Genomic DNA, 26,277 nt, shown 5'->3' on the forward strand with positions numbered 1-26,277 from the left:
CCGCAATGCGATTCCAATTCACAGCAAAAGAGATGGAGACAAGTTTGGGGGACCTTGGCAGGACGCGATGATATTGTTTGTGTATGTGGTTGTCACGTGTTTGAGGGAATTCGCGCGCGGGTCGCTTTCGCTTGCCGCCCACTCACTCCGAGTCAATTCATACCCGACTACAGCATTACTGGCGTCAATCTGATTCTTGTGTCCTTGTCGAGAGATAAGTCATAGTCTTGCTTCTTCAGGATGTCTTCAATATCCTTTCCGCACTCAAATGGGTTGTCAAATTCACACCATGAAGACCAGTTCTATACACCATCATTCGATACCAGTTCATTCCAAATGAACCCACATTCTTCACATCCTCCTCGAACACCGCGTACTTCAATGCACGCTAGCTCATCAAATAACTACTCTGCGAGCATATATGAGACCAAGGAGGAGATAGAAGAGAAGGTTGACCCAGAGGACTTTGAAGTTGATCTTGAAGAGGAGAGAGTTCAGGAGGCGGAGAAGAGAATCACAAAGGAGGAAGTTTGGCGCGAGATGTTTGTGACGAGCAACGGAAGGGACAAGGCTTTTGTGAGTGGCACATTACTCGTATATTCATAGGAAACTCATTCAATACGACGCACCACCAAGAAACTTATACAATATTCTATTAAAGTCGCATTAGTGTTCCACCTCTCTCTGACTAGCAGCCGACTACTCCGTCGCTCTTCCCGTCCGCCATGGGAACAGAACATTGTTAATCGCCTCACTTCGACAGCCTCTGGCCTTTCCTTCACAAGGCAGGTCTTAAATATCCGAAAACACGTGTAAATCATCATTTCTCACTATTCGATTGACTATAGAAAGCTCTTGCTTCTTTTCAACTGGCTGCATCCCTTGACACAGATCTTAGCGCAGCAATCTGTGCCTTTTTCTGCAGAAGTGTCTACGGAGAAGGCTAAGAAGGTGCAAAAACCATTTTTGCATACCATACTGTACGCACCACCGCCCGTTCTACTGGAACTAGCGAATGCTGCTGCGGATGATGTTGCTACATGGTCGAGGCTAGGATTACTAGGGAAAAAGATTGGCAGCCGAGCGGAGGACTTTTCCAACTGGTGTTGGTTGCTCTCCACCCTTGTCGGGCTAGTCGAAAATGGGGTGGAGCGACAAATGATTAATAGCTTGGAAGCCGAAGGTTGGTTCTTTCTTCCTTTGGCTGTTGAAAATGTCTTAGGAGGCGTTTGATAGTTGAGGGCCGCCTATATAAAGAGTCCATGACGGGCGCGACTGCTAAATCAAAGCCGAAATCAACGAAATTGGACGAGAAGGAACTAGCGAGGCTCAGAAAACAAGATTACTGGTTGCAAGTGACGCGCGCGAAGCTTCTTATGGACCTGATCTTCGTTTGTAAGTTTATGTGTAATGCAAAAGGGTCGAACGCTTATTTCTGTGTTCTTTTCCCACACAGCCTATGATGTTTTCAATCTTCGAAGAGGTCGCGACACGATCAAGGCGTTTGCAGGTCTCACGGCAGCGATTTTGAGGTACGGCGTTTATCTAATCTCATCGACGTCGTCTTCTGTTCTTATGGGAGATGTTACACAGCTCTGCGAAGCTTTACGATCGTCATAAGAATGCACTTCTCAAGACCCTTTTGACATCGACATCATGATGCCGTCTTTATGTATTTTTTCTTGTTTCGGTGGACAGTTGTAGGGCCATCGCGTATACCCTTGCGAGTCTTGGGACCCGTTTTCGTCTATCACAACACCCTTGTGCCGTGATATTTGGCACATAGGGGACGTGGTGTTACCCATATACATAGACTATATCATTAATAGGTGTTGCAGGTTTTTATATCCAGATATGTAAAAGCATATGATCACCACCATCGCCATCGAGATGTTGGAGCCTCTGGCTCAGCTTGGGAGGATGTCTGTGTTTCGGATGCTCGCTGCTGTTGGAGCGCCTCAATTTCTGCTTCGAGCTCTGCAACGCGTGCGGTAGCTTCGTCGATGAATTTTTCATGTGAGAGTTTTAATTGCGTCAGTTGGAGACCCTGTGGGATAATTACACGTATGCTTGAGCGTGGATCGTCATATATAGACAAGACAAGCATGGCAGACCAAAAAAACGGCAGAGCCCAATAGAAAGACTGGAATCATAGCGGGCAAAGTGTCTGAATAGAAAGAGCCATGGCGAGACTTTGGTGTAGTAGTAGCGTAGCAGCGAGCACTAGATGGACGTTTGGATGGATTTTGCAAAGACGAGCGACAGGCCCGCAGTCCTGCAAGGAGATAGTGCGTGGAAGGCATAGACAAAAATGCTATCTGGGAAAGAAAAAAGAGGTCAGCTGAAGAGCGTGTACAGACAATGAAGGTATGTCGGAAGATTAGGACAGACATTGATTGCAAGACTGCAGCCAAGTGGGGCAGATGGACGACGGTAGTCGTAGAGAATATGTATTCGCAACCTTTACCTCATTTGATATGATTGACATGTGGAGCTGTCACGCCCACGTCAGTAAACACAATCACGTTCATCCTCCGCGTCCATACAAGCGCGCAGAAAAATCGAGAAAAATCGCAGAAAAAGCGAGAAAAAGACTACGCGGCGGGGAGGCAATTGCGCACGAGGAGAGACCGGAGAGGAGGGCAGAGTAGAGGGATCAAAATGCAAAATGGAGTGAATTAAAGGAGGCTGTGTGCGGGTGTGACCTTGGCGTGTGACATGCGGTGTTGCGGGGAATAGAGCCCTGTGCCTAGGCAGTTGTCCTGTTTTCTACGCTGTGGTCCTCTCTCTCCTTTACCCATCACCAGGCTGGTCCAGCGAGTAATGGAGCCCATCCCAGACGCCTCGCCGCCTCGAGTTCCCCTTCGTTATCCGAGTCTTGCTCAGGATGCAGACCAGATAGACGAAAAGGCTCCTCCCACAGCCAACTACGCGCCAGATCATCGTAAAAAGCGCCCACCGACTCTCTCTCCATCTCCAGCACACTGGTCTCCGTACTATTCTCCCGATTCTTCTCGTCCATACCCTTCTTCGTCGCGCTACTCGCCTCATACTCCCCACATTCGCTTCAATCCACAACCCCGTTTCCGCAGCAGTACTCGCCCTTCATGGCTCTCCATACTGAGGCCCTGGTTGCCCCTCATCATGTATGCTATCACCAGTCTCGCCTTTGTTGTCGCCGTAGCCATGTATCGGACAGAGCTCTTCACATGTGCGTTTCTCCCCGTTGACACATCATTCTTGCATTTCTAAATCGTTGCCCAAATTAGATCTTGACGAATTGTCTCTCTGGTTACGCGCCGACGAGCAGTATGGTCATGCTGTCCTTTTCTTTTTGATTTTCCTTACTACAATCCGTACGTCGTGCAACATTTTTCGTGCTTTTTTTATCGCTAATGCTCCCCGCTATAGCTCCCATACCTCTGTATTCTACTCTCATCGTCTTATCTGGTTACACTTTTGGCCCATGGACCGGCGCTATCATCTCTTATTTTGCCGCTCTTTCGGGCGCCCTCATTGTATTTATCGTTTCTCGTCTACTTTTCCGCGAATCTATCGAACGCTGGCTTGCTTCCTGCACGACCATCAAACGGGTCGTGCGTGCAATCGAAAAGCGCCCGAAATTGCTTTTCCTAATTCGGCTTGCCCCCTACCCCTACAATGTCATGAACTGCTTGCTCGCAGCGTCTCCCACCCTCACTCTTCATACCTACACCGTCTGCACTGCCTTGTCTTTATTCAAGGTCATCATACATACCAGCGTCGGCGCATCGATACATTCCTTCCGAGATTATCACAACAGCAATGATGCTTCCCCTTCTGATGACGACGAAAGTGGGACCGATATGATGGCTCGCTTATGGACAATTCTGGGCATTCTTCTCTGCGTGCTGATCCTAGTCTATCTTTCCGTCGTTGCTCGCCGGGCCGTCGATGAAGAATTGGACGACGGACCCATCACAGCTCATGATGCGGAAGAAACGAGAGGATTCCTCTCTGGTGCAGACAGCGACCCCGAATCAGGCATGCACGACCGCCCCATGTCGGAAATACCGTTCCGGGGCGATAGATAAAAGTGTGAGTGTCCCCCCGTCGGGCACCCTTGCAGTTCAGCCATGGTTCAGCCGACACGTTTGCTCGGTGATCACGAGATTTAATGGTTTCCCTCGACTCATGTGTTACATTTATTCAAGCCCATTCAATCCTCACGCACCCTCCCATATGCTATCAGCCCAGCGTTCCAGTTCGAGTCCTTTCACCCTATCACGTCCCATTCATTTACATTACGCACACGGTCTTTACTACTATCCTCGGCCATCGGACTTTTTGGTTTTTAATATTATTACACACTGGTATATATCTTTTCTTAATCGCTGTCTATTTTGGCTATCCTACACCATCTCTTTCGTCTCCCTCTTTTCTTTCGTTTCCTAATCTTCGAGGACATGTGCATGGCACATCAGACAGCGATGTATTCATAGATAGATATTCGCCAAGTTGGAATTCTGTGTACTTGTATTTAACGTAGCTGACTTGTAGCTAAATTGATTGAAGTGAAGCATAAGCACCCCAGATTTGAGGACTGCAGCGCAGAGGAAAAAGAGAAAGCACGTGGATGGCAGTGGGAGTACCGTCGCGGAGTGACAAAAGGCTGAAAACCTTATCCTATTTTAGTAGAGCACTGTTTATTTGCTTCCTTCTTTCCGATCAGAAGTTCTGTTGGGAAATCGTCCGATGGAGATCTCGATCACGGGTGCGTGCGACGGTTATCTGTGTTCTATTTTGGGCACTGGTCTCCGGGGTCTGCCTATTCCCGGGCCCCGGCCACCCGACGCGCCGCGACTTGAGCTCTCTGCAAGTTTGAAGTCGCACAAGATGACTGATCGTGTCCAACTCTTGCCGCTGCCTTGGGCTTTCTTCGGCCAAACGCGACCCTGCAACCCGCCCATCCGCCAATTGCCAATGACCCCAACCATGAATATTATGATCGTCCTCGTTATCTTGCCGATGACCTTTTGCGCAATGCCCACAATCTCCGCACGTGGGGGCCCCCGGGGGGGCTGGCTCGCTGCTGCGCGTTACCTGCACCAGTTAATAATGGCGGATAATGGCATCGCGACCGCTGCTTTGCATTTGGGGTGCACTGATTACCCAGTTGCGTAGTCATTTACTGCCATGCATCAGCTCGCTTTTTTTTTTCTGGTCTACAAAAACCCTCGTTTTTACGTCTGGATTGCATAGTCTGGACGACCGCTGCCTTAATGCCCGAGTCCCGGGTTCCAAAGCCGGCCTCTGCATTGCCCTTTGGGGATCGATCCTTTTCATCGCACAATCACCGGGACTTGCACTATAGTGCACCTCTGGGTCGACAACTTTGAAAAAAAAATCCTGACTGTCATTGTTTCATGTCCCCGTCGTGGCATGCAATTGAGGCTGTAAAAGACTAGCTGCTTGCCAATCAATGTTGCCATCTCTCTTTGCATCTGAGGAATTGCAAACGCCGTGCGTACCATGTACAAAAACACATTACAGGGTTCTCGTTCATGTCCATCGCATGCCCACGTCCTCTGTATCCCGTTCATTTCATCTCACCGAGTTTGTATATATAGAAACGACGAAATGACAGTCCACGTACAGGAAAAACAGACACACTGCAGTTAAACATATCTCTTGTCCTGTCATGCTGCTGTTTACACGGCCGCCCGTCTGTATCACAGAGTTCTGTCGCTCTGCCAGGCTCAAAGATAAATCATGGTCTGGCCTTGACTGATTGACTGAAAGATCGCAAGTCGACATTATATATTATCCCTTCAACCTCATTCCACCGATGTGCCCAGATTTTTTTAAAAAAAATATTTAAACCGTCGTGCGAATGGATGAGACAGCCTCTGACCTCGAGGTCCTCAAAAAAAAATACAAAGATCCATAATCTTGGTTGTGCGCGCGTTATCATCCAAAATACCCAACAAATAGGATTTTCACCAAGGGCAGGCTTCTCAGAGGAAGCGCTAGCGCACTACTCCTATCATAAGCGCGCTAATTAGGCTTAGCACCGACTTTGTCACTGTCTGACGGGTGGGGCTCGCAAGTGGGAATAATAAAATAACGTCGTGCACCCGGGGACATACGACCCTTTACGAGAATCTGATTAGAGTAATAATTGGATTTGCACAGTTATTTTCTCCATTTTTTTATACCACTTACGAAAAGGTTACATTACATTACATACACAGTGACCAGTGAACACCCGAGTCGTATGAAAGCATGAAGACATGTTCACATTGAACATCGCGTGAATTATCAGAGCGCATGTGCCCATGTTTTTTTTTCCTTGCATGCTATTCTGGAAAGAGTTCCCTTTGCAGCTGTGGTATGGCAAATACGCCCATGCTCCAAAATACACCACAAGACACCAGCCAGCGACTCTCGGCCATTTGCGTGAGCAGTTAGTTGGTATACACGCGTGTACCGTAGAAACTCGCACTTGATTTATTTATGACTCCCCCACTCACGCACGCACGCACGCACTTGCAATGTATGTACATGGAAAACAAGAGCATCATCATCATGGAAATACGCCATTCCTACGCACTCGTTATTCTCTTTGTCTTGTCTTTCTTCCAAAACCTTTAAACTCCAAGGTGCGCTAGTCTCGATGGGGTTTTCCCAATTAAACGTCGTTCCTTCCGCCCGTCCCGTCATTGGTGCGCGTTACGTCCGTACGCCATACCACTTATCACTGATAATACATTTACACTCTCCCAATCGAGGATGAGCAGGGCCAATGAAAAATCCACAACACATCATCGACGACATGACTCCGCACACCCAAGTGCTAAAAATACCCTGACCCCCCGAGGGTAACGAAACGAGTATACGTACACACGTACGACAACCGAAATGCAAGGGCTTCGGTCCGAATTTTTTCATACCTCTACATGGAACAAATTTCACCACCGACGACAGCACTCGGAAAAACTCGGTCTGAAAATCTTCAACTCTTTGATGTTTGTCTTTTGGGTTCGATAATAATACATACATAGCAGGAGCTGTCAAAAGCGGAGCAGGAAACACGATAATGAAGAAGAAAAGAAAAGCCGCAGAAAAAGATCTGAAAAAGGTGCAAAGATGTCCAAAACAACGACGAACGAGAGAGTTGTGGGTATGCAAGTAGAATGAGAGGACAAGGTGCGCGTGCAGGATGGTATCGATGACGGGTAAAGAGAGAGAGAGATCGTGCATAAAAGATATGTTGTGAGCGAGCGTGAGGGGACGTGGTTGCGGGCGTGGCGTGAGTCGGTGTTCTGTACAAGATTGATTGATTGAAGAAAAAAAAGACTTCCAAGATGATGTGAGGGCGGGTGCGCTTTTGCATGCAGATTTTTTGATGGATGCGGAAACAATGGAATGAAAATAGAGAAAGATGAAGGGAGAAAGACATTCGACTTTTTTTTACGTTGCGGTGCTTCCCTGAGTATCCCAGTCCGAGAAAAGAGAAAAAAAAAAGAAAGAGAAAGTCTGAAACAAACTAGAAAGTGAGGCCACAAGTCAACAAGAAAAAAGAGCGAGGATAAACCAGTCAAGAGCGAGCAGCATGTTGACCAAAGGCGAGACCACCGCTTCGGTGTTTCTAAATGGTGAAGCGAAAGAGCACGCGCTGCGTGCGCGTGGGCGGATGAACGTTTGTTTTGGACTCTATAGGTCACTCGCGACCTTGTTGTAATGGTGGTGAGGAAGATGCTCGTTCATTGGTACAAACCCGAAGTCGGGTGAGACTGATGATAAACTGACGGTCAGTAATCGAGGAGTAAAAAAGGACGAAAACGCAGTGCAGAGAAAAAAAGTAAAATCATGAGCAATCAGAACATAAATAAGAGTTGAGCAAGGAGCGGAGAGAGTGGGACAAATGGGTTTAAGAAGGAGACTATGACAAATGGGTATAAATTTCCAATTATCATATATGTGATATATCGGGGCGACGACATGTAAACCAAAATAAGGGTTGGCGAGACGTAGATCCGATTTGAAAATGGGGGGTTGAGGAATAGGTGACAACGAAAGAAACCGGCCGATCGTGACGTATCGCGTTGCGTGCGTCGCCGTTGTAGCGGCGGAGACAAAAGTAAAATTCCGTAATACGCAAAGAAATGAAGAAATGACGGGGAAAGCACGAATGGAAAAACAAAGGGAGAATGAAAAAGACTTACATCTATTGATATCCGTCTCTCCATGGTAGTTATCTGGGACAGGGGGGGTATTAGCCTGCGACGACGATGTGTGCGAGGCTGCAGAGATCGAGGATGTCGAAGTGGACGGTCGAACAGCAGTTCTGTGGCTTGCCCACCCGTTGGCGTCGTTCATGGACTCCATCGACGCTGTATGCCCCACCGCGCCCGGTATTGCCGAGTATGCAAATTCGGCTTGAGAGCTGTTGAAGCTGTATGGATCCACCGAAGGAAGTTGGATCATGCTCCTCACGCGTGGAAGACCAGCCGATTGATGGTTATCGATCGGCTGCGGTGATGTCGACGGACGTTGTTGCTCATTTGGGTGATCGTAGGGGCTTGGGTATGGACTAACGGCTTGGCTGTGCCGTCGCTCCCTGCGCACGCTCAAAGATCCCGAGTTGTTGTAGTTGGACTTTGAGGAGGTCGGCCGAGCTGGAGAAATTGGCCTATGATGGCTGGAGCTGGGCCGCGAGTAGTCGTCCTGGTATGGCATGGAGGAAACGGACGACATGGAGTAGCCAGTGGTGGGGCGGCTATCGGGGGAGAGGGAAGAAGCACTGTGTTCGCCTTGCATTGGCATGGAAGAAAAGGGCGAACCATAGGATGTGTTGATGGTAGGCGGCTGTGGGCGAGAATAGCCGTTGCTGCTGGGATTGAGCAGCGAAGAGAGACTGCTGTTATGGCTGGAGGAGCCGCCGTGATAGGACCAGCTGCTATGTTCGTTTTGATAAGGGTGGTGGTACTGGGACTGATTGGAGCTAGAATAATTAGATATTTGGTGAAAATTAGGACTTGGGGTATCATCAGATGGGGTAATCGGGTGGAGATGCTGAGGTGAGTGATTGTACATATTATTTTGCTGGGGTATGTGAGGAGGGTCAGAGGGAACCATAAGAGGAGGAAGAGCAGAACGAGAAAAGTTGTTATTCCAACCGGCTGCTGTGGCAGCACCAGCAGCACCGCCAGCAGCACCCTGGTTCAAAGGGGTGAATGAACCGGGAGCTGAAAAACCACGGGCACGACCTATCGGACCGTTCAAAAGCTTGTGGGAAGGATGACCGACGGAAGAAGGAACCGTGAGAGGGACGGGGCCCATTCCAATTGCGGAACGCGGCGGCGGAATGGATTGCTGATCCTGGATATCGCGCTTTCGAGGCTTGGGAAGACGAGGAGGTACGCGACGCTTAAAATTAGCAACGACCTCTGGAGGAGAGTGGCGGTTGAGAGTTGGGTGGGCTGAACAACAAGAAGGAAAAAAAAATAATCAGCGACGGTGGTAAAGACGACAAGATGGATATAAAGACATACACCAAGTGCTTGCATCTGGATCGTCAATGGCGGGATCGACATTGCGCAAGTTGACTTTGCGCATAAAGCCATAGATCTATCAAGTGTTTGAGCTGAAAGAATTGGGAGTGTGAGTGAAAAAAGACAGACATTGAGCTGGCGAGAAAAACTAGCGAAGCGCGACTGGCGATAAATGCTAGGCAGGACATGGAGAGCGAGCTGCTCTGGACGCTCGACGATGATATGCTCGCCTGCAGGATCCCAGCGAATCATATGGTGGTTTTCTGGGCGTTCGAGAAGACTTGTGGTGTGTTTGCAGAGAGACGGTTGAGAACAAGATGAGAACATACGCGTAGAGTTTTGTGAGAAAGGTAGCCTGGGGCTTAGCCTCTGGCTTCTGGTGGTCAGCGGACTTTGTAGGACTTGGAGGCTGGTCATGGTTGTCGTCGGAAGAGTTGTTGCTGGAGCCAGCAGACAGAAGAGGTGGGGGATACTGGGAATACTGAGAGTCGTCTCTGTGGCGCATGGTGTAGGACGGAGGGTAGAGATCAGCCATGGTGTGGACCGAGTTGGGTTAGGTATTTCAATACTGACGGTGGAGAAAGGGAGAGTTCCGAAATACGTAAATGCTCAGCTTTTGTCAGATCTCAGATACCCGAGGCGCCGAGGTAAACACTCCATATGTATTGTCATATCAACTCCATCAAGATCCATCACAGAGTCCCCGGTCACTCTAGTTCACATCATAGTGCAGCGTCACGCTCGAGAATGCACCAAACAAGTCACTGTCACTCTCCCCCGGCCCTCCTCCGGCACTCCCCGCCACCACCTGTTCCTCCAAATGCAGCGAGTGCGACTCTTTCAGCTGTCGTCCGTTCATCGCCAGCAGTCCGTTGGATTTCGACGGGATTATCTGTCCATTAATAATGAGCATTGTCCCTCTACTTATTCCTTTGTCAACTCACAGGTGGTCGTGTGTTCCGTAGCAATCCCCAGTTCGTCTTTGCAAACCATTTGTGTTGCTTCACCTCGCTCGCACCGCTCTTGCTCCCAAGTCGTGTCCGTTCAGACTTGTCCAGCAGTCGCGCCACGCAGTCTTTTCCTGCCCTGCTCGCTTTTCCCATCAGCATCTTTGATGCGCGGAGATGTCCCCAGTCCAGGCCACTCACGATGAAAATTTCGGTGTGTCGCGGAACTGCACCGTCTGATAGCGGATATTATGGAACGTATCTTGACGCTCCTGCCCTTTAAAGGGCGTTGTCGCGTACTATATCGCACAACACAACGTGTCCTCCCATCAGCACGTCAACCCGCCCCTCAATAGGCTTTTGAGGTACGTACAATCATCTCATATATCAAGATACCAAGCGTCCACCAGTCCACCGCTGCAGTGTGGCCCTGTGCAGCAATCACTTCCGGTGCAATGTACTCTGTAACCACAGTCGTCCCCATATCAGCTACTCTGCTTTCCGATCGAATAATATGCCTAGTTCAGCTGACCTTCAGTCCCCACAAATGAGTTGGTTCGAAAATTCGCCGTGCACGTCATCGTGTCTACCAGTGGGATCTGGAAACAGGAAAAGAACGTCAGCCACGTGCTCCTTCATTCCTCCGTCCTCCCAACACCCACCCCGTTCGTCTCAGAGTGCACCATTGTGGGCATATTGCTGGGATCAGTAGACTGCTTCGCCAGGTCAAAGTCCGACAACATTATGTGTCCAGATTCGTGTAGTAGAATATCTAGTCGCCGCAACAGTAAGGCAGAGTCTTTTTGGAAGCAGCAAAATACACACTTTCAGGTTTTAGATCGCGATAGATAAATCCCATTAGATGTAGATATTCAAGTGCGGCCACGACCTCCGCGGCATAAAACCGCGACCCATCTTCTGAAAGGCATTTACCTGGCCGTGTCTGCAACGCACGGAAGAACTCCCCTCCCATGCAGTATTCCATACAGAAGTACAGATAGCCTTCAGACTGAAACGAGTGGTGTAGCGTCACAATAAAAGGGTGGTTGGCTGTTGCCAATATCTCTTGCTCGGTCAGAGCGCGCTTAATTTTCTTTCTTTCAATCATTTCCTTCTTGGACAGCACTGCGGATCAACCAGCTCAGTTAGTATTTTCGCGCCACAAAGGGGGGTAAAGGGAGGGAACCAAAGGTAGAGTGAATTTGGCATTACCTTTCATTGCATAAAGATTATTAGTTTTCTTCTCCCGGACTAGGTATACTCTCCCCACGTCTCCTTTTCCTAACATCTTGATCTTGACAAAGCTCGATGGTCCTACCTCCACCTGCGCCGAGGAGCGTAAGCCTCTATATCTAATCTACATTCGCAAACGAGGAAAGGACCACTGCAATCTTACCTGTCGGACCTTTATAGAATTGCTTGAATATGTCCGGCGGAACGCGACTTTCCCAGGCACAGGCGGCAGACCGTGAGCAGCAGCAACAACGTTCAACGAACCCGAAGACGGTGTGGGCCGTGATATCCGACCGCGCGACGAACCTGATGAAACGGTCTCTAATGAATCCTGTCCTTGCTCAAGCGAACTAGACATCAGTGGTGGGATCGGAGGTAGGGTGTCTGCCGGTGCCAAAAAGCCATTCTTCGTCGTCGCTGACTTTGAACCACCCATCGAGAAGAGCCCCTTTGCGTTCGGTGCTGATGCCACGCGACGAATAAACCGAGATGCTGATGCGCTGACAGACCGTGGGCTCAGGGGTCCATTTGTCCGTGGTTTTGATGGCGTTGGCGGCGTCGGGAGAAAAGAGGTCTGGGAGGGGTCTGCAGTCAATGGGGGCGCTCGAGAAGAGGATGCCTGGAGCTTCGTCAGCGTGGGCCGGGCCCGTTCTGATTTGGTGTGCTGTCTTTGCCGGCTAGGAGTTCCAACAGAAAGAGCGTCAGTTGATTTTGGCTGTGTGTGGTACGAATAGGAAGTGCTGCGTGGGGTCATGTAGAGATTCCGTGGAGAAGCTAGACCACCATTAGAATCGCTTGACTGTGTGTTGGATGAGTTGTAGGACGATCGCTGGTCAGAAAGATAGGCTGGGTTGAGAGAAGCAGACGAGGCAACGGGTATGTGGGTGACACCGCTCTGGGTTGAAATGGGAAGCGGTTGTGTCTCTACGATAACAGGAGAGCCTGTGGACTGCAGCTTCTTGGAGGAAGAGTTGGGAAAACGGAAGACAGATTTCCATGCAGACTGAGCCCGTGGCGATGATGGGTGTGAACTCGGGCTTCCGTTGGCCGACTTGGAATGAACATAAGGCGGACTGTCGAGAACGGGGTCGATGGTAGGGGTAGGCATTGAAGAAAAGAGAACGGAGGGTAGTCGAGGACGACAGCGAGGACGGGGAGGAAGGTAGAGAAGATCAGGGACGTTGTTGTCCAACGTATAATTATATGCCCCTCTTTGGTTACCTTCTCACAGAGAAAACAATCTGTTATGTAAGATTTTGTTCCTTGACTAGTCTTGACCAACGTGAAATAACAATCACTTTCTCAATTTATCCTCCATTCTACCTCCAAATCCCTGTTTCTTCCCCCCGTCTAGTCCCCTGCTTCCCCAGTCCTCATATCCCACTCAGCGTGTTCAATCCTCCATCGCTCGCTGCCGACCACAGTTGTGAAACTAAAAAGCTTGCGATCGTCTCTCTTCATTTCCGGTTCAGCGAGAACCCAGAACCTTGATCATCATCTTCTGAAGTCTAATATCCATTTGCTCGAGTTCTTCAATTGAATACCCCACTGTGCCTGACTTTTTTTCTAAAACTTACTCTCAAACCGAAAAATTTTCACTAGCCCGCATTTTCGCACATTTATGGGTCCAGTTGCGCTTTCTGGCCAGCTTTTAAAGGCGTCAGACCTCACTCCATTGATCCAAAGAGTGCTAGACTGACCGAGCCTTCGGCGTCATCTTCGGGTCCAAACTCTGCGCGACCGAGTTCTGGCGTTAACGTGGTCCATGGCGGCAAAAAGACCTACTGTGCAATGTCTCTATGACTGTAAACAACAACAACAACAACAACAACAACAACAACAACAACAACTGTCTGTCTCTGTGCTATATTCATCATGCTGCGGCAATCCTCCTCTTTCGCTGTCAACTCAAATGCGGCTTGTACAAACTCTTCATCGGTCTGATTGAGCCATTGCATGAGAATATCCATGTCGAGTTCACTAGGCGGTTGACAATTCACGTACTGGCGACGATAATGAGGATTGTTGCCCTTTGGCTTTTATGTACTTTTTTCCTGCCATCATTGCGCTTAGTCCGGAAAAGTGATGTGTCGTCCTAATGCTGTAGACGGGGGTACGGGCTGGCCGGGAACGACATGATGAAATACCGCTCAAAAGCAGTAGTGCATTTAAGCAGATAAACCAGCTCGGGACCGGTGTGGGCGACCAAGCGTGTTCTCGATCCAGGGAAGTTATCTGCCGCATACTTTCCGTGAGTTCAAGTTTAGAATCCATTCTGGGAGATTTTAGGGCTAAGATCGGGGCTAAGGTAAAGGTGTTGTCTGCCAGGCTATAGAGTGGGTCCTATCGTCTCTACCGCTCCTTGATCCGCTACTTCCACCTCCAGAACTTTTCCCACGCACATAGAGCGCGAGGAACAGCCCTGCAAGGTGAAAAACAAGCAGTCGAGTAGAGTAAAACCACAAAACGTACCTAAAAAGTACCACCCCACGCCCAAAAACATCCAAAAACACCCACACCCATTAGAACTGTCAAATGAACGTCAACACCGGCACGGCTCGTGCCAGGAAGACAACCATGGGAAATCCCCCAACTCCGAGCCCGGGAGAATCGCAACCACCCGATAGATCCTCAAGGAGTAAAGGTACAGTGATAAACGAAGAGACACAGCAGGTCCAGGACGCAAAAGGCGGCCGGTCGATACTGGAGGAGCACCTGCTCTTGGTGCCAGCTGGACAGGGACTGACGGCACACCGGGCCGCCGCTTGCCTATTCCAGATATCGCTAATGTCGTCGAAGACACCGCCGATCGTAGTACAGGCCATGCGTGGTCTAGCCTTCTTGCTCGAAGAAATGGAACTCCCGCTGGCGACACAGACTTACCACGACGGATTCGGTGAAGAGCTCGCCTCATTCACGAACGAAATTAAATCCCTGGTCCAACATGCACAGGAGAAGGTCGACCAAAAGCTCGAGGAAATAAATCTGGCGACCGCAGATCTTATCAAATCGGCATCGACGAAAAACGCGCAGCAAGCTCCAAACAACGGGATGGCTTACAGCCAGGCAGTGATGAAGGGGCAACCCACTTTTAGTCAAGTACTGGTCCAATCCAACGTGGCCACCAACCCAAAAATGATAGCGAGACACGGAATAAAGGCGAGACAAACTATGCTGGAAGGGTTAAATAAAGAAGCGAAGGTAAGTACAATGGGGGACAGAGAGGCTAAAGATTTTATCAACAGTGCTCTGCAAAAACTCGAACCAGAGGGATCAGTACGAATACGGTCGGCAATCAAGCAAAGAAACGGGGGACTTCTAATCGAGTTCGACTCCGACTATGGAGCAGCATGGATGCGTATCGACAACAATAGAAAGAACCTATGCAAACAGTTAGGCGACGATGTCACAACGAAGAAGAGAACTTACGAACTTATTGCGATGGGGGCCCCACTCTCAGCCGAACCCGAAGACGACGACTTCGTGAAGGAAGTGGAGGAGGCCAACCGAATCGACGAGGGTACGATCGTAGCTATGCGCTGGGCAAAGAAGATATCGAGGAGAGCCGAAGGGCAGCAAAGCGCACACATAATCATAACGGTTAGCGACGCCAGCGAAGCGAACAGGCTAATCGCCATCGGGATGTTCATAGCAAACAAAAGAGTAAGAGTTCAGAAATGCAGAGCCGATCCCATACGATGCATGAAGTGCCAAGGGTACAATCATTTCGCAAAAGAGTGCACCTCCAAACACGACGTATGTGGCCACTGCGGAGAGAAGGGCCACCGTACACAAAACTGCGAGAGAACGACAACCCACTGCGTTTCATGTGACTCCGACGACCACCCCAGTTACGCCAGAACGTGCCCAACCTTCATCAAGAAAGCCCTCGAAAAGAACGAACGCACACCCGAAAACCTACTTCCTTTCATCCCAACGGACGAACCGTGGACCTGGAGTATGAACACAAATTCAGCGCCGCCGACCATACAAAGAAACCGCTTCGCAAGGGGGCAATCCCCCAGATGGACGATAGAGCCACCAACGAGAGATCGATCGCAACTGCCGAAAACACCAGAGCAGAGTCCCGAACCAGAGGCAGCAAAGGCATCAAGCTCGAACCCGGTGAGCAAAGAAAGTGATACGGCGGCGTCCGCCTCAGAAGAAAGAGACCAGTAAAAGATGAGTGTTACCATCCTCGCAGAGCAGCATACCACCCAAATCAGGTTCCTACAGATAAACTTGAACAAGTCGGAGGTAGCGCACCTCGAGCTAATAAACAGTAGCCTCGGCAGCAACTACGACGTAATCCTCATTCAAGAACCCCATATAACACGCTTTGGCAACATCAGAACTAACGCATACTATCGCCCTGTGTACCCGGTAAGCAGAACAAATGAAGAGGTAACCCGCTCAGGCATCTGGGTCAACAAGAATCTTGATACCAGCAGTTGGTGTGAAATCCCATTTCCGGACACAAACGATTTGACGGCAATAAAGATCAAAAGCGACAGAGGAACACTCTTCATTTTCAACATATATCACCCAGGACGCACGGGACGCACGCTGCAAATACTGAGGCGGTATATAGAAGAAAATCAGCTGGAGCTCAACAAAGCCGACACTATGCAAATGTGGGCGGGAGACTTCAATCATCACCACCCGATGTGGGACCGAGACGAGGACGAACGACTGTTCACACCACAAGCGTTAGCGGAAGCGGAACGACTGATCGACTTTATCGAGGAACACAACATGGCCCAAGCCTTACCCAAGGGAATGCCGACGCTGGAACACATGGTGACAAAGAGGCTCTCAAGGCCGGACAACGTCTTTATCTCGGAAAAGCTCATCGATGCAGTCATCCAATGTAAAGTCGACTATGCAACACGGCCAGCCAACACCGACCATTACCCAATACATACAACCATTGACATGCGATGCGAGACCGCTAAAGTAACGCTGGAAAGAAACTTTCGTACGGTGAATTGGGAACACTTCTGCAAGACGCTTGAGAAACGACTGGAAGAACAAGAAGACCAGCTGGACCTGAACTCAGGGGAAGAGATAGATGAGGCGGTAAACATGCTGACACTAACACTCCAGGACACCATCAACAAGGAAGTGAAGTTGAGAAAGCCCTTCCCCGAAGCCAAACGATGGTGGACAAGCGAGATAGAAGAAGCCAAACGTTACAAAAACCGACTGAGCCGTCTACACCACAAGTTCCGCACCACCCCTCTCCACCCATGCCACGATGAATTCAAAGCAGCAAAGAGGAGCTTTGCTCGACTCGTAATCGACACAAAACGCAAGCATTGGGACGACTGGCTACTCGACGCCGAAGGCACCGACATCTGGACGGCAAACCGCTACTTCAAGAACCCGATAGGGGATGGAGGACGCCCCAGAATACCAACCCTGACGGTCACCAACGAGTACGACGAACAAGAGGAAGTATCGTCCAATGAGGAAAAAGCTAAGATCTTTGCGCACAACTTCTTTCCTAAAAAACCGGTTCAATCGTCTGTACCACAGAATTTTGAATACCCGGAAGCACTCCCAGACGACGGGCGAATAACACGGCAACAAATCAGGAGGCAGCTGGAACGTCTGTCGCCGTACAAGGCATGCGGAATCGACGAAATACCCAACATCGTGTTGCAGAAAACAGCCCCGCTCATCATGAACCGGCTACACGCGATCTACAATGCAATCCTTAAAACAGGCCATTACCCAGACTCGTGGAAGCACTCAATGACGGTAGTACTGAAGAAACCAGGCAAACCCAGCTATAAAACGCCAAAAGCGTACAGGCCAATAGCTCTCCTAAACACCCTGCCCAAGGTCCTCACGGCAATCGTGGCGGAAAGAATAAGCCATGCGGTCGAAGAACACAAGTTGTTACCAAACACGCATTTCGGAGGCAGACCTGGGAGAACCACCACCGACGCAATGCACTACATGGTCAGCAAGGTTAAAGCAGCCTGGAGGCGGGGTAAAGTAGTCTCAATGCTGTTCCTAGACGTGGAAGGGGCTTTTCCAAACGCGGTAACGGACAGACTCATTCACAACTTACGACGACGACGCATACCGACAGTATATGTCAACTTCATACGAGAACTGCTCAGGAACCGGAAAACCAAGCTCAAATTCGATGACTTCGTGTCAGCACTGATGGAGATTGATAACGGAATAGGACAAGGAGATCCATTATCAATGATACTTTACATCATATATAATGCTGACCTGCTTGAAATAGTTGACCGCGAAGACGGAGAGGATGCCATAGGCTACGTTGACGATGTTACGATCATGGCAATAGGGAATGATACAGACGAAACAACAGACAAGCTGAGTGACTTAATCCATAAGGAGAACGGTGCACTCACATGGAGCAGTAGCCACAACTCAAACTTTGCCCCCGCCAAACAGGCAGTAATGCACCTCGACCCGCGAAACCCTAACAATCTAACCCACCCGAGACTCGAGTTCGACGGCGAACTAGTGCCGCAAGTCAATGTGTTCAAGTGCCTAGGATTCCAAGTCGATTGCCAACTAAACTGGAAAACTCACCTTCAATCAGCGACCGACAAAGCAACAAGATGGGTAGCAAACTTCCAACGACTGGCAAAACCGACGACGGGCATACACCCGTACCTCCTAAGACATCTGTTCATCGCGACGGTACTTCCAAGACTCACATATGGCATAGACGTTTGGTACACACCACCAACAAAACCACCGGGTTATCGAAACAACATCGGATCAGTGGCGGCGCTGAGAAGAATGTCGACAATACAGAGGAAAGCAACACTATCAATAACCGGCGCGATGAGGACAACACCCACGGAACTGCTAGACGCCCATGCGGGCGTCCTACCGCTAGAACTAGCCCTGCTGAAAGCCTGCCACAGGGCAGCAGTCAGAATGGCAACCCTCCCGGTAAGTCACCCACTATATGCGGTAATCGAGAAGGCGGAAAGAAGACCACCAAAACGACACAAATCCCCGATTGACAACCTACTCCGAATTTTCGACCTACAACCCAGTACTTTCGAGAAGATAGAGCCGATGCCATATTCACCAAAATACCGCCCACCCTTCAAAATCGTGATTGCCCAAACGAGAGAACTGTCAATGATATACGAAGCGGGCAGCACAGCCAGCATACGCATATACACAGATGGATCGAGCCACGATGGGAAGGTAGGAGCAGCAGCAATCCTACTGAGAGATAGGAAAGACAGACATGGCAAAGTCCTACGAAAATACCTTGGGACAAAGGAAGAACACAATTCGTACGAGGCGGAGGCGGTAGGAGGCCTGCTGGCCTCCAAGCTGATTCAAAACGAATCGCCCACGGCCAACGATACCATCGACGTATTCAGTGACAATCAGGGCTTACTGAAAAACCTGAGGAGACCCAAAGCTAAGTCCGGTCAGCACCTGATGAAGAGCATTGACGATGCATTCAAAAATCTGCAGGGAAACATAACAATACACTGGATTTCGGCACATTCGGACGTCCTAGGCAACGAGAGGGCGGATGAAGAAGCGAAGCGAGCAGCGGAAGGCGACAGCTCACCACCCGAAGAACTCCCATTACAACTAACGAGCCCGATTAAGAAAAGCGCGTCCGCTGAAAAACAGGCCTACCATGAGGAACTACTCGAGATATGGCGAGGGAGATGGAACACCTCACATAGGAAAACGAAGTTCGAAGGCATAGACTCAGAGTTCCCGTTCAACAAGTTCAGAAAGGCGCTGCGAAAGCTGAACAGGACACAAGCGAGCGTGCTTATTCAAGTGCGATCGGGACATATCCCGCTTAACAATCACATCAGCAAACTCAGGCTCGAGCAAGATAAGACATGCCCCAGGTGCTGGGAGCGACGAGACGGGGTAAGAGCCACCGAAACAGTGGAGCACTTTGTGTTTGAATGTAGAGGCTACCAACGGGAAAGACAACAATTATGGGACGAAATCGGAGAAAGGTGCTACGACTTGGAAGAATTAACGACAAAACAAGAAAACGCGAAAGCACTCCTACGGTACATAGCAAAGACGAAGAGATTGAAGCCGTACAAGGAAGACTTACTGAACAGAGGGATCGAAGAAGAGGAATAGATGGACAAAGCAGGAAGGGAACAACAAAAAACACCCAAGTCAGAAGTACAACAGCGCGAGGATTCAAGAAGCGAAAGAACCTGCGCCAAAACCGGAGACGGCGACGAAACAGCCTAGGAAAGCTGGACCTTGAGGGGGGACGTGAGGGCCCTCCGTGGTGCACAGTCGCGTCGAGGATGGAACGATCGCCATGGGGCGAGTAGGTAGCTTAGTAGTATAAAGCCGAGGGAGGGGCCCACCCCTCAGAGGCTATAACACAAAATAAAAAAAAAAAAAAAAAAAAAAAAGAGTGGGTCCTTTATAAATCCTCCAAAGCCACGCACCCAAGGTTTTCAAGCCACAAGCCTCGTGCGATAGTGATATTCCATCAGAAAATTTGTTGACGCTATGTCTTCACCGAGTTTCTGACCTGAGGCAGGGTCGCATAGCCTTTTTATGAAAACGTACGTCCGCCTTTCGGGGTTCAGCCTTGGACCTGCTCTTTTTTATGCAAATCTCCTATATCATCGCTGGCTTACTTATGCTAACTCCCTCCATTTCAACAATCAACTGCTTCGTTCGCGCTAATTTACTCATGAGCATTGCTCAACTGTTCACTTATTTCCGTTCGTACCTTCCCGCTGATCATGTTTTCCGTTATCAGTGCATCATTTGTCCGTGTGTCCTCTCTCATGACTCGTCATTTTTTTTTATTTTTCGGGAGAAAAAGCACTATATGGAATCTTGGGCGCTCCGAGTGTCTGGTGGATACGTTTTGAAACTCCTACAGAAACTACTTTTGGACATGCGTGTGTGCGTCGTTAAAGGATCACCTGGGATTCTCACCCCAGATTTCTGCTACCGCCTATCTTGCATCATCTTCCTGTCGAAAGCCTGCGGAATGGGAGTTGGATTCCCGCTCGTCATGTCAAAATTCGCCATGCATGACATGCTACCCGTTTTGATAACGTGCGCCTCTCCCGAGTTATGTATTGCCAGCGTCAAATAACAAATGCATCTGGCAGGCTCTGATCACCATTTTTGAATGAAGAGTATCAAAGCAAAATCTTTTAATGGGATATCGTCCAACTCGCGAAAGTAGAGTAGAGACGCGTTGGTGAGGTTTTGGTTTAACGGCCGCGGCCGGTCCGTTCTTTGCTCATTTATATCCCAAAATACCAGAGAGCGGAGAACCAAAAAATCAACATATAGATAGCCTACAACCTAGCTTCTTTCGGTCACCACAGATCCACTTTTGTAAGAAATGCCCACGTCTCCGTAGACTTGGTCTGATTTGATCAAAGAGATCAACTCTGCACTGCTTCGAGAGCTCCCCAAGGCCAGTATTCGCTGCTCAGCTGCCTAAATCCTCCGCCATAATTCCACAGATTCCCAAGGACCATTTAATTTAACACGATCTCATGATATGAAGGAACTGGACCTGCCTTTCGAGAAACTTCAGGAAAGATGATAACGCTGACAATCAGTTTACCTCTAGTACGGCTTCTACTGAGGTCGATGGGATGGTCCACTGACCTTTCACGATATCCCCATACACCAAACCTTGTGGTCCATGACCATGATAGGTCTCTCGATGACTCGATATAAAATTACTTCTCGAGCCTTTATCGATATATATCAAGTTTTCGGCGTGTGTGGCAATGACCACTTCAACACTGGCGCCTTGGAGAAATTGCGATTTGTCGGAAGATTAGCAAAAAAAATCCGGCAGGTCAGAAAGGTGGTGGTGGAAAAAATGAATTTCTATCTATCTCGCACGGTAGCCCTGAAGCCAGGAAAGTTCAAGTAAGCAACCGCGAAAAGAGGCAAATCCGGACATGCATCAATTGAGTTGATCAACACAGTTCGATTTTACGGTGATATATTCCATAAACGCCACGAAGTTGGCGATAGAAAACGTCTGGTAAGTCACCTTCCTTTTTGTGACTCGAATCGGTTTTTTTACCCAGCGATGACGCTGTTTTGCCAACAATCCTATGGAGGCATTTAGCTTTTGGAACTTAGTCGCGAGATGTAAATCCGGAGGAAAATGGCAAACAGAAGGGAGATCTTTCTGTAAACTGCGCCGTTTATGTCGGGATTCGGCCGGTGTCTGACCGTGACCGGTAAACAGGCCGACAAATACGGAAAATGAGCAATTCGATTTCAACGAAGGAGGGCATGCGAAACCTCTCAAAAATCTATAACCATAGCATGTTTCTCTAGCCCCACCTACCGGATCCCAGTAGAACTAGCAGAAGGTTGCCTCGCTTATACGTCCAGCGTTTCAAGCTTTTGTTACGGACGGGTACGGAGACCACACCGCGACGACCGCAAGAAACTATAAAGCTGAAGACGCATACTCTCCGGTCCCTCGAAATACCAGACGATGTTCGTAGAGCGCAGGCCTCCTTCTCTAGAGACAAGTTCACTACTCCAAGAGAGACCTCCTTCATATCACTCTACGGATGACGTCAACAGCTTAGCTTCGCCCACATATTCCGAACGAGAGCCTGACCCGACGCCGGTCAACCAGTTCTCAAAAGCAGATAAATGCTGGATCCTCGCAGGTTTGTGGTCAGGGGTTCTACTGGGCGCTTTTGATGGTACGAGCTTTAGACAATTATTCCATCGCACATGGATTGAATCTTTACCCCAGGGACCGTGGTTGCGACTTTATTAACACCGATTGGGAGTGAATTCAATGCTTCCAATCAATCATCATATATCGGCACATCCTATCTTCTGTCTGTGTGTTGTTTCACTCCATTATATGGTGAGTGCTGCATTTATGTCATAATTTTTTAACCATTGAGATTTAACACAACATTAGGACGTCTAGCTGATATTCTTGGTCGCAAAGGGGCAATGCTGCTGGCACTCTCACTTTTTGGTGGGCTAAATTTTATTATTAACTGACCGCGCCCATGTTAAACTCTTCCAAAATGCAAGGATCTGGTACGATATTTTGTGGAATGGCTCAATCTATGAACGCGCTCATTGCCGCTCGCGCTGTTGCCGGGATGGGTGGAGGAGGGTCAGTTTCATTCCTATCTATCTGATTCTCAATTTTTCTATTCTCGTTCTGTAATATCTAATCTCGCATAAAATTTAGAGTAATGACAGGTGGGCATCACACGATCTCTTCTTACTCCAATCTTAACGGGGTTGCTTTCAGTTTCCAGCATTACTGTGACCGATTTTATTCCGCTGTACGAGCATAGCTATCAATCATCTGAGAAGACCCATACTTACTTAGCTGCCTTGTTCTCGAAAGGCAACAACGAGGACTATACCAAGGCATGGCGAATATGTACGTCTTGCTTCTTTCAACGTCATGTTTGTTTGCATTTTACCAGAAAGGAGTTAACTTACCGGTGTGTTAGATTGTTTGGTCTTGGTGCAGGCCTTGGGGGCCCTCTCGGAGGCTGGGTTAATGACACGTTTGGATGGTAGGTCCCTAAGTCAAAGTGCGGGTGGAGTTACGCTCAGTCTAAATTTACTTCCGATAGGCGGAGTGCATTTTACATGCAGGTTCGTTGATCCGTGTGTTCAACTAAGCCTGCAATATGCTCATTCTCTGTAGGCCCCTGTGTTACTTTTCAGCTTCGTTTTAGTCGCGACCAAGGTTAATATCACGCTTCCAGACGCCGTACAAAATCAAACTTTGTCTGAAAAGTTAAGGCGCATCGACTATCTGGGGTCTTTGACCCTGGTTGGAACTGTTGGCTGTCTTCTCCTTGGCTTCAGTTTGAAGTCGACAGAAGAGATGCGGTGGTCTGATCCCATCATCGTTGGACTTTTCTCTGCGAGCGTGATTTTTGCATTTCTCTTTGTATGGGTCGAAAAGTTTTGGGCTCCATATCCTGTCATGCCTTTACGTTTGATTACACAAAGAACTCCTTTGGCTGTATCATTATCCAATCTTTTAACCAGCATGTCTGCTTTTTCTATGGTTAGTGATCAGTACACTAAGTCATCAATTTTGTGTTTACTGTTATTCCTTTCAGCTATACAATGCACCCCTTGTAGGCAATCATCTACTCTTGCAAAAATGCAGAATATGCGTGCTTATAATCAATTCGTCAGTATTTTGCTGCCGTGAGGCTCAATTCTGCCGCCGTCGCGGGTAAGCCAATGTGTGGCCTTGTCGCTGATAAACCATCCTCATATACTTGATTATAATTTCAGGTCTCCATCTGCTACCACACTCTGTTAGTCTCCAATTCTCCTAGAATTTACCGAAATGATCAACTTGGGCATATACTAGGTTGCTATTTCTACTGGAAGTGTCTTTGCTGGCTGGTAAGATTGATATACCCCCGTCTTTTACTGGGCCTGAATACTCTATCATTTAGGATCATGCGAAGAACAGGAAAATTATATACCCTGACCTTGGTATCTTCATTTATGACCATCGTTGCCAGTACGCTCGCCAGCTGCTGGAACGAGAATTCTAGTGCTTTTCATCTTTGGATCGACCTTATACCTCAAGGTTTCGGAATGGCCAGTTTTATCACGAGTACACTTATTGTGCGTATTTCATTTTCTGCTTTGATCTTGGCTGATGTCTGGGCTTCAGGCAATGATTGCTGGAGTGTTAAAGGAAGACATGGCAGTCGCTACCGGAAGTACGTGGTTCTCTGGCAACAAAGTATGACTCTCATTAGAATAAACCTTCCCAGTTACTTACCTTTTCAGAACGACTGGACAAGTACTTGGTGTCAGTTTAAGTGGTGCTATCTTGCAAGCAGTTCTATTGCAAAAGTTAAAAGAACGAATTACTGGGGCAGGGGCGGCCGAGGTGCGTCATCTTTGTACTCACTCACGCAACAGAATACATAAGATTGCATTTTTATCATCTCGCTTAGCTTATTTATGATATACGGTATGTGCTGCACATCGTTTTTGCCGACTAAAAGTCATCTTATGGGTGGTTAATAGACACACTGCCGAGATTATACCCTTGCTGTCAGCAGAACATCGAAAGGCTGCTGTGGAATCATATGGAGACGCCTTACGCGTCGTTTTTATCTGTCAAGCTGCTATCAGCGGTCTAGGTTTTTTGGCTTGTCTACCTATTCAAGAAAGCGCACTATCGTAGGTCGCGTTATATTGTTCCTTGTGTGTGTCCCGTGAATACTAATCAACGGAATAGGGGTCCTCGGCCTGAGGAGCAGCGCAATGATGAAGGGGAAAACGGGGAACGCGATTAAGCCGCGCTGTACATTACACTTGTATTTGTATATTATATATACCATAAACATTCAGAAATGTTGCGATCCTCCACTGGGTTTCTGAAAGTGTCGATCTTTATCGTATTCCGTGGGGTGAGTAGCAAATCTAATAGTCGATAATTGCAGATCCGATATAAAGGCGCGGTAAGGTTCTAGATGTCGTCGTATAGGGAGCTCTACTGAGGAATCTTTTCTTCTATCCACCGGCGGGGCCGCTTTACAACTTTCACCTGGTCACCCTTCACCAAAGCGCCGTTCTCCCCGCTATCGGCAAAACGAGTTCTATCCGGACTGACAGGACATGGTAGAATATTGGAGGCGGAGACCGTTAAACACGCAGCGAAAAAGGTGAGGCCGAAGAGAGATGAAACGAATGTGCGGCTTTGGGTCAAACGAAGAACTTTGTGCATGGACATTGTATGTCTACATGTTCGCTAAGTATCAGTTTTCATGGTACAAAATGCAAGCATACCTAGCATATATCCATATCTATCCAAAACAACGCCCTCTCTCTGTGACGGGCTATTGAAGCTCGTTTTGACTTGGAAGTCGAGAATGAAAGATGGTAGTGTGGTTTTGGGCTTCCGATCTAGGCCGTGTTTGTGGTTGTTGGTCAAAGCCTTCGAAGGTAATTTCTAGGGCGAGCTGGTACGCACCGAAATACAACCGACCCTCTGTCTACCACGACGACAAAATGGCGCCCAGTGCCCGTGTCTTAAGAGATATGAAGGCCCGAAAGGGCGCTCAGGCCAACGAAATTGCGCGAAGGGCGTACCTTTTCGTTGCCCGGAACGAGACCTTGTCACCACAAGTCCGCCATCATGCCCAGCTTCAACTAAACACCTTTGGACGGTATACGCGGCCAGCAACCTGCAGTAATCGTTGTCATGTATCTGGAAAGGGAAGAGGTATCATCTCTGAATTTGCCTTGTCGAGGGTGCGTTTGTTATGAATTATCAATACCAGAATAATCTTAACATGAACACGAATAAATAGTTTCAATTCCGTGTCAAGGCCTTGAGAGGAGAGCTTCCTGGAGTCAACAAAGCGTCGTGGTAATGTGGTTAAAGTACGCCTACGTCTGTGAGGGTTGCCATACACTTTACTGTACTGACGACGCTACACAGGACGATAACTATGGCAATAATCAAGTCTACATATAACTTATATACATTCGCCGAAAGCATAGTCCATCGTTAGAATTCAAACCTGTGA

The 26,277-nt window shown here is 48.5% G+C and overlaps 7 protein-coding genes across 7 annotated transcripts; 4 read left to right on the forward strand and 3 right to left on the reverse strand.

The window, feature by feature from the left end:
• Positions 1–336: 336 nt before the first annotated feature.
• On the forward strand, positions 337–1,660 carry JR316_0004949 (uncharacterized protein; the record flags this gene model as incomplete). Its single annotated transcript, XM_047890713.1, has 5 exons — positions 337–576; positions 892–1,183; positions 1,237–1,395; positions 1,457–1,532; positions 1,594–1,660. The coding sequence occupies 5 exons, from the start codon at positions 337–339 to the stop codon at positions 1,658–1,660; spliced, it is 834 nt and encodes a 277-aa protein (XP_047750474.1).
• A 210-nt stretch (positions 1,661–1,870) lies between these two features.
• Positions 1,871–2,303, reverse strand: JR316_0004950 (uncharacterized protein; the record flags this gene model as incomplete). Its single annotated transcript, XM_047890714.1, has 2 exons — positions 1,871–2,047; positions 2,115–2,303. The coding sequence occupies 2 exons, from the start codon at positions 2,301–2,303 to the stop codon at positions 1,871–1,873; spliced, it is 366 nt and encodes a 121-aa protein (XP_047750475.1).
• A 520-nt stretch (positions 2,304–2,823) lies between these two features.
• JR316_0004951 (Golgi apparatus membrane protein TVP38) lies at positions 2,824–4,073 on the forward strand (the record flags this gene model as incomplete). Its single annotated transcript, XM_047890715.1, has 3 exons — positions 2,824–3,211; positions 3,270–3,356; positions 3,412–4,073. The coding sequence occupies 3 exons, from the start codon at positions 2,824–2,826 to the stop codon at positions 4,071–4,073; spliced, it is 1,137 nt and encodes a 378-aa protein (XP_047750476.1).
• Positions 4,074–7,695: 3,622 nt separating this feature from the next.
• JR316_0004952 (Heat shock factor protein 4) lies at positions 7,696–10,071 on the reverse strand (the record flags this gene model as incomplete). The annotated part of the gene is made up of 5 exons (XM_047890716.1): positions 7,696–7,775; positions 8,208–9,464; positions 9,537–9,612; positions 9,666–9,816; positions 9,866–10,071. The coding sequence occupies 5 exons, from the start codon at positions 10,069–10,071 to the stop codon at positions 7,696–7,698; spliced, it is 1,770 nt and encodes a 589-aa protein (XP_047750477.1).
• Positions 10,072–10,248: 177 nt separating this feature from the next.
• JR316_0004953 (Serine/threonine-protein kinase nrc-2) lies at positions 10,249–12,824 on the reverse strand (the record flags this gene model as incomplete). Its single annotated transcript, XM_047890717.1, has 8 exons — positions 10,249–10,428; positions 10,481–10,622; positions 10,685–10,782; positions 10,857–10,945; positions 11,016–11,082; positions 11,146–11,255; positions 11,309–11,492; positions 11,880–12,824. The coding sequence occupies 8 exons, from the start codon at positions 12,822–12,824 to the stop codon at positions 10,249–10,251; spliced, it is 1,815 nt and encodes a 604-aa protein (XP_047750478.1).
• Positions 12,825–22,214: 9,390 nt separating this feature from the next.
• JR316_0004954 (Multidrug resistance protein fnx1) lies at positions 22,215–25,041 on the forward strand (the record flags this gene model as incomplete). Its single annotated transcript, XM_047890718.1, has 19 exons — positions 22,215–22,431; positions 22,485–22,601; positions 22,659–22,718; positions 22,778–22,862; positions 22,941–22,951; positions 23,004–23,138; positions 23,232–23,277; positions 23,338–23,359; positions 23,412–23,780; positions 23,836–23,853; positions 23,915–23,954; positions 24,017–24,039; positions 24,096–24,130; positions 24,184–24,358; positions 24,408–24,456; positions 24,511–24,629; positions 24,697–24,713; positions 24,770–24,925; positions 24,984–25,041. 19 exons carry the CDS (start codon positions 22,215–22,217, stop codon positions 25,039–25,041), a joined length of 1,752 nt encoding a protein of 583 aa, XP_047750479.1.
• Positions 25,042–25,756: 715 nt separating this feature from the next.
• Positions 25,757–26,121, forward strand: JR316_0004955 (37S ribosomal protein MRP2, mitochondrial; the record flags this gene model as incomplete). The annotated part of the gene is made up of 2 exons (XM_047890719.1): positions 25,757–25,999; positions 26,059–26,121. 2 exons carry the CDS (start codon positions 25,757–25,759, stop codon positions 26,119–26,121), a joined length of 306 nt encoding a protein of 101 aa, XP_047750480.1.
• Between the last annotated feature and the right edge of the window lie 156 nt (positions 26,122–26,277).

Source organism: Psilocybe cubensis, chromosome 4 (assembly GCF_017499595.1).
Source record: "Psilocybe cubensis strain MGC-MH-2018 chromosome 4, whole genome shotgun sequence".
Classification (NCBI taxonomy): Eukaryota; Fungi; Basidiomycota; class Agaricomycetes; order Agaricales; family Agrocybaceae; genus Psilocybe; species Psilocybe cubensis.